Source organism: Quercus lobata, chromosome 1 (assembly GCF_001633185.2).
Source record: "Quercus lobata isolate SW786 chromosome 1, ValleyOak3.0 Primary Assembly, whole genome shotgun sequence".
Lineage (NCBI taxonomy): Eukaryota > Viridiplantae > Streptophyta > Magnoliopsida > Fagales > Fagaceae > Quercus > Quercus lobata.
The window spans coordinates 29,932,134-29,939,041 of record NC_044904.1 but is presented as its reverse complement, the minus strand read 5'-3'; the positions used below and the strand labels follow the sequence as shown (position 1 = coordinate 29,939,041).

General features: G+C 45.8%; 2 protein-coding genes across 2 annotated transcripts; one reads left to right on the top strand and one right to left on the bottom strand.

Moving 5' to 3' along the window:
• Positions 1-2,361: 2,361 nt before the first annotated feature.
• LOC115986315 (NADH-ubiquinone oxidoreductase chain 1) lies at positions 2,362-3,816 on the top strand. The gene has a single exon (XM_031109180.1). The coding sequence runs from the start codon at positions 2,702-2,704 to the stop codon at positions 2,999-3,001; it is 300 nt and encodes a 99-aa protein (XP_030965040.1). The 5' UTR covers positions 2,362-2,701; the 3' UTR covers positions 3,002-3,816.
• Positions 3,803-6,116, bottom strand: LOC115952312. The gene is made up of 5 exons (XM_031069423.1): positions 5,949-6,116; positions 5,700-5,759; positions 4,423-4,606; positions 4,238-4,315; positions 3,803-4,157 (listed from the first exon to the last, which is right to left on the bottom strand). Exons 1-5 carry the CDS (start codon positions 6,114-6,116, stop codon positions 3,826-3,828), a joined length of 822 nt encoding a protein of 273 aa, XP_030925283.1. The 3' UTR covers positions 3,803-3,825.
• Positions 6,117-6,908: the final 792 nt, after the last annotated feature.

Here is a 6,908-nt window from a genome sequence, read left to right as displayed (position 1 = left end):
TACCTATGGACGTTGCTACCTGCCTAATTGAGATTCTTTCCTTCTTTTAGGACTGCTATGAACTTCCTTCCCTCACTTTCAGTTCTTCCAAGGTTTCTTCAATGAGAGTGAAGGGAAGTAGCTAAAGGGGGCTGGGAGGTACGACTTGCGTCAAACTTGTGAAAAAATACTTGCTGCGCACCTGCTGAACAAGGCTCCTTTCAAGTCAAACGGAGATTACCAGTTCCGGAGGGACCAACCATTGTACTTCTAGGGGAAGGTCTAACATAGCGGAAGGCCACGGCTTTTGTGAGTGTTCAGCACAATACGGTACGGTATGCCACCAGCATAAATGAGGCACACAAGAGCCACTGGCACAAGATAGATTTAATGCCAGCCTGGAAGGGATTCGCTACTAAGTCGGGTAGCGGCCCGCCTATTGTAGAATCGTCGATAACCTGGCTGCCACTATCATGTGTGTAAAGACTTACTATATAGGCATACTGGAAACCGTTTGGCAAGTCAAGGGACCCTGGAATCCGCCCCTTAGCTATAACGTTCCAGAGTCATGCAGAACAGACACTAACCGTTCTCCAATTACTATTAATTAATTGGACCTTCAAGGAACGAGTAGAGTACAAAAACGAAAGATTCGAGTAACCCTCCGAGCTAGGGAGATATTAAAAAAGGCCGTAGCAAGGAGACTTTAACAGACCAGTTAGAGTAAAGCCTCCACTTTCATAAGAAGAGCGTCAGTAGGATAAAACAGCAATCCCAAGACTCGCTTTCCCGGACAATGTATATTGTGAAATGGTGGCGCTATAACAAATCCAGAGTACCTTAACTTGCGGTTGCCGCACAAAAGCTGGTCACCTTAACCAGTCATACCCATTTATGGAGATTCAGGATCTGAAGCTAAAATGAAAGCCATAAAACAAGTAGCTACTCCTACTGCAATTGGGACTTCTTTTAAGCCAGCCCACCAAAGAATTCCACCGCGGCTCCCCTCTACCAGAGAATCTATGAATCCCGGGCACCTGCAGTAGCAGCAGGGATGGGAAAGACAAATAACCAGCCAACTATGTATGCCTTCAAGCCTGCCTTCCTCTCGTCTTCCTTATGGAATGGGCTCCTCCTTAGAATTTAACGAGATCTAGAATCTTGGATGAATCTTCTTGAAAGGGGTTGATCAACCCTAGAAGACTCGGTGGCTTAACAGTCCAGTGAATAACCTGATTCAGAGAGATACCCCGGTCTTTAGACACTCGCCCTACTTCTAAAGATAGATAGAAAAGGTTGGAGAGAGTGACTTTCTGAAATTCTCTCCTTTCTAAAGCTGCGCAAGATCCTGCAGTAGTATATTCGGTTGTTTGCGGTGGAATAGATTCAAGCGTCCGGGCCAGTAGATCCAGAGCAAATAGACGTTGACTTAGTTGCTTTTGCAGTTGATTTGAATCCCGATGTTGATCCAACGCAACTTACCGGTGATAGTCGCAGCACCAGGAGCTTTCAAGGGAGGCAGACATGTATAGATAGTAGCCGATAGTGGCATACCTTCCGGATCGGGGTCCCGCCCGGTAAACACCATACAGGCAAAATACCAGCGGGGGGAAGAGGCCCTTCTCACTCAAGCTCAAGCATTTACTTTTCTAGTTAGAGACCAACGTCTTGGGGCTAACGTGGGATCCGCTCAAGGACCTACTGGTTTAGGTTAATTTCTAATGCGTTCCCCGACTGGAGAGGTCATTTTTGGAGGAGAAACTATGCGCTTTTCAAAAATTTTCGGAAGAACGGGTTTCAAAAAAAATATATATATATAATATATTAGATTACCGGCCGGCTGGTTTTTATGCAAAAAAGACAAAACGGGGTTGGATTTCCACTCATAAGGAAGGAAGGTTAGATACCTTTGACAGGGTTGTATTTTTGGTTGAAATGGGATGGTGTTCAAACTCCCGAAATGCAGTCTAGACAGCGGGCCCTCCCCTTTCTGACTGGACTGACTCGTGGAAGGGTCAATCTCCTCCGGAGCATGCTGCACAGCCACTCATTCGTCCTGACCAAATAGTAGAATCTATCTCTCAGCGATTCTTTTCTCCGCTAATAACCCCTTCCCAACTAGCCCGCCCGATCTATTTTGTAAGATCGGCTAATTCAAAGGAGTTAATCTGGTCCGAAGTTGTCGGAACGAATCGTTTGCTTTATCGAACAAAGCTTTTTAGGGGGTCTTGGTTGGCCCCCTATTTTCAACCATTACAGCTGGCGTCGACCAGCTTTGCGATACGGACGGACACGAAGAAGAACGCAGGCAGCGGAAATGCAAAAGAGAAGAGCAAAGATTCCCGACTCAGAGCATGTTATTGACTCAACCATAAATCTGTGGAATGAAGGTAGCTTGCTTACTCTCAGCCAACTAGTTAGAAGGAAATCCCTTGACTTCGTTTATGCCCTTATGCAGTAAAGAAAGCAAGTGAGGCGGGCTAAGATTCCATTCGAAGTAACGTAAGAGGATTCGATGTTGCACCATCTTCAACTCTTCTCGGGATCCGAGAGTTTTTCGAGAAAAGGTCCCATCCTTCAATATCATGATTGGGTCGACCAGGTCAGATCATGAGTGAATAGAAAATCTAAAACGTACATAGCTGTTCCAGCTGAAATACTTGGAATAATTCTACCACTTCTACTAGGAGTAGCCTTTTTAGTGCTAGCTGAACGTAAAGTAATGGCTTTTGTGCAACGTCGAAAGGGCCCTGATGTAGTGGGATCGTTCGGATTGTTACAACCTCTAGCAGATGGTTTGAAATTGATTCTAAAAGAACCTATTTCACCAAGTAGTGCTAATTTCTCCCTTTTTAGAATGGCTCCAGTGGCTACATTTATGTTAAGTCTGGTCGCTCGGGCCGTTGTACCTTTTGATTATGGTATGGTATTGTCAGATCCGAACATGGGGGGACTTTATTTGTTTGCCATATCTTCGCTAGGTGTTTATGGAATTATTATAGCAGGTTGGTCTAGTAATTAGGAGGCGGCCGTTCGGTCGCCTATGATACTAGGACCAATAGGTCAAAAATGGGTTTGTGCCGCAGGTGTTGAACGATCTACTCTACACAGGTGTGGGCTTACAGGGCTAGGGCTCATAAACCCTCTCTTTCATTCATCAATAGGGCCCTGGTCGGTCACTTTTCCGGGCCAGGATCGATAAGTGGAAGTCATAAAAAAGAGATGTTTCTCTTCGCACCTCAGATCAAGAGGAAGGGTAGCTTGTCAAGCTGGCCTATATATATATATTAGAATATATAAATCAAAAGATTCGCTGTCTTTTAACCGGCTGTTCTTCTTTGTCAACGCTACTAAAGACCTACATTAGTAGAAGTAAGCGGCTGGGTTAGCCTAGCCTACCCTACTAATGTATTGTATAGTAGAGTATAGTATAGTAGGCGAGCGAGTTAGCGAAGACGCTTAGGCTAATAGATAAGAGAGCGTCGGTGCATAGCCTTCATTCTACTACGCTACGCAAAGGTTACGAAGTCACTTAGCTCGACGTTAGGAGAGTCAAGGGGGAACGCCATACCTACATAGAAGAACCGCTGTTCGCTGACTTTCTAAGGTCTAACCTTTCGCTCCCCTACTGAAAAGGGGCAAAGCCGCTTCACACCACTGATAGATTACTTAAGATTCCATTCAAAAGGCCCTACTTAGTTTCGCAAGCCTTTGTCATTGTTAGGCAACTAAGTAGGGCCCGAGGCCCCCTGCGAATCCGTAAATCTGAGGAGCATGCCGCAACAAAAGGATGGTCCCCTATGCATTTCATTCTTTCTGGAAGGGAAAAAAAAAGAAGTACCCCCATCATGGTGAACCTCTCCTTGTGATCGGGATGAGATAGATGCCTCCCGGCCGGGGGGCGGATCGAATCGGAGTTTCCTTAGGTAGCCACCGACCTACAGTTATCCTTAAACTTCCGTGCTTGGTGGAGAAGAAGCGAACAAAGGTACGCTCGCTTGCTGTCTTGTTCTCTGCCGCGAACTGGGATCGCTCGCCAGCTAGGTCAGATTGGAGCAATATTTTTTTAGAACGTATTACCCAAATTCGGGGACAAGGGGCGGAACGACCTCTCGATCTACTTACAGCAGCCCAAGAATAAAAACGTCGTCTAGGCGTTCCCTGTTGCTCCGATCTCCTACGCCTAGGACGTTGTCTAGGCCAAGAGCCATAGTTAGTTGCTGTTTCCATTTGGTTGTTTTTTTTCTTGTTGTTGATACCGGCAAGACCCAGCCAGATGATGTCTGCTGGTTGGTAGTGAGAGGACTCTTAGTACCTGCATACCCAAAAGGGGGCGCCGATTAAAAAACAATCATTTGATTTTGTTTCTTGCTCTCCCTTAGCAGCGGGAAAGGAGTCTATCTATCTGCCTAGCTTTGGTAGATTTCCTCCAACGCAATCCACAGAAATTCCACGAATCCCTTGGTGGATAAGTCCGACGACTCAGCAGCAGTGCGGAATTGAGTTTCTCGTCTGGTGGATCTGATCTATAGTTAGGGGGCAATACATACCAAAAGGTTCGAAGAAGGAACGCGCATAAGAGTATATAACCAACCCACCCTTCTGTATAATGTGTATAATGTATAACCTATTCACATTAGTGAAGCGACTGGATGCATAAGGGAAGTGCACGTTTGTGAGACCTTAGTCGGGATGCATAGGGAAGTCAACCTACGAGCACGGAAGGGCGTGGTACCGCTGCCCCTCTCTATCTAAGTAAAGGTAAAGTCTCTGCTTCAGCTAGAATGTAAGGAAATGGAAAGAAGCACGGAAAAGGGTCAAACGCGGTTGCTAGCATCGAGGAGAGCCGTCATCGACGAGAAAGTGGGAGTTCGGACTTGGCGAACGAGCTCTTTCCGCGGGGGAGGAAAGCGGGGCAGGCAGATTCTCCTATAAATAAATAGAGGATCCGGGCCTTTTTGGGGGGAGAAAGGGCAAAACATCGGGTCATCCTTTTTCGTTGAATGTCCCGGGCCCGATTTAGAGAAAGAACTTTTCCTTTGCTGCAGGGCCGGGGAGAACCATTCAAGCGCAGAGATGGCGATGGCTCCGCTGCGATAGAGTATGAGGGAGAATCCGTAGACAACTGGTCGTTACTAGAAGATGATAAAGATGCAGGCTGCTCTTTTTATTTATTAGAAGAGCGAGGTGCAAGCTTCTGACGTATCTGGGCAGGTATATGAGCAGGAGAACTTTTGATCAATTCCATGAGTGGCTGTAAACTGAGAGAAAGCTGATGAGACAGATCCCCCCCCCCCCCCCCCCCCTGAATCTTAGTGCAAAACTGGAATCCGATGACAAAAGAAGAAATTCTCAACCTTAGCTTTAAAAAGCCGAAAGCACTGAAGTACCCCCTATCTAGTAAGGTTTGTGCTTAATGCATTTTTTTTTATAACGAAATACATCATCCATAAACGAGCTTTGAACTAACCCCCTATGAATTAGTTCTAAGAAAGGAATGCGATAACCAAAGAAAGAAGAAAGAGGCGATGGGCCCCATACATCAGAATGCAAAAGGGCTAATGGAATTAAAATAATCAGAAGAGTGGAATTCGTAGGTGTTGCCCGTGTTTGGCCAGCTGGCAGCTAAACCAAGAAGAGAATAAAGAACTAGCGGATGCAGGAAGCAATTGAAAGCGTTCTTGTTTGTGTTCCATGTAGTCGAAGACCTAACAACCAACAAGAAGACCTCTAAAAGCCCTTAGTTGCCTAAGATCAGGAAGCTCTTTGTTATGAAGAAGCTACACAAATAAATCAGAGGAAAATCAAGGTCTAAAGCATATATGGGTTGGCTACGGGCGGCACCCTATAGCTATGACATTATGCGTGTGTAGATCCTTGACAACACAGAGGAAGTCGGAGTAAAGATGGCATAGCTTTGGCGATCATCAAAAAGTTGTCCAACCGATCAAATCTTTTGAGAGACTGACTTTAGGAAGCAACATAGCATCATTGAGATGAGGAACATTGCCAGAACGAGATGATAAAGAGATCGTACCAATGTCTGAAATAGAGAGTGGGGTGTGGTCACCGGTGAAGACGACACTTTTGCCTTGGTACGGCGAGGATGAGACAAATGCAGCCAGATTGCTCGTCATATGATGGGTAGCCCCAGTGTAAATGTAAAAAACAATTTCTAATCTAGCTTGGAAGATGAATACAGAATACCCACGTGATGAGTTGTTTGATGCGGAGCAAAACTCGAGTTGTAACGCTGTGGACATACGATAGCCATGTCTCCAGAGAGAAAAAAAGTATACATACCCAAGTGAATCATAGAGGAGAACCCAAGAGACTCCCATAGGGTTGCTTCTGCTGTTGATAAGAAGACCGGTGCTTTAGGTTATGAAACTAAGGCCACTTACTTTATTATTATTTATAATATACTTCCCATAGATTTGTTGGGAAATTTATGTCGCCATAGATCTTTGAACCGTTTCTGGGCACTGCACTTGAACCACTGATGCACGAACTGGTACTGTTGTTGTTAGTCACACAGTTACGGTTGCTGTGAGAGTAGCGTGGCAGGGAGCACAAGCACACTTGACAGGAGATAGACACAGGCGGTAGAGAGAGAAAGAGAGGCAAGCCCCTAATTCAAAATATAGTGTGAGGGGGACAGAGCTTCCATTTCCAGATACAATCCTCCGCCTCAAGGCGTTCTTTTTTTCCAGGAATCTGTCAATCGGAGGAGCGCAACCAAGTTTCAAAGCTCAAAGCCCTGCAAGGGATGTGAAGCCCTTCTCAATGTCTTCCACTCGTCCAGTGGATCCAGGAGGCAAGGGGAGTCCGTTGATTGAATCCAATCCCATCAAGCATAGACGGGTAGAGTTCACTCATCCGGTAGCGAGGGGAAGATGAACAATGAAGCTATAGCTGCTCACCTTTCC

Excerpts from the sequence above, each read along its gene's own strand:
- LOC115952312 (XM_031069423.1), bottom strand. The coding sequence starts at position 6,116 with ATGACGAGCAATCTGGCTGCATTTGTCTCATCCTCGCCGTACCAAGGC. Across the intron at positions 4,316-4,422 it reads AAGGGATTCGTGGAATTTCT|CGCCCCCTTTTGGGTATGCA; the intron begins GTGGATTGCGTT and ends TTTTTTAATCGG. Across the intron at positions 4,158-4,237 it reads ATCTGGCTGGGTCTTGCCGG|GGAGATCGGAGCAACAGGGA; the intron begins TATCAACAACAA and ends GTCCTAGGCGTA.
- LOC115986315 (XM_031109180.1), top strand. The coding sequence starts at position 2,702 with ATGGCTTTTGTGCAACGTCGAAAGGGCCCTGATGTAGTGGGATCGTTC.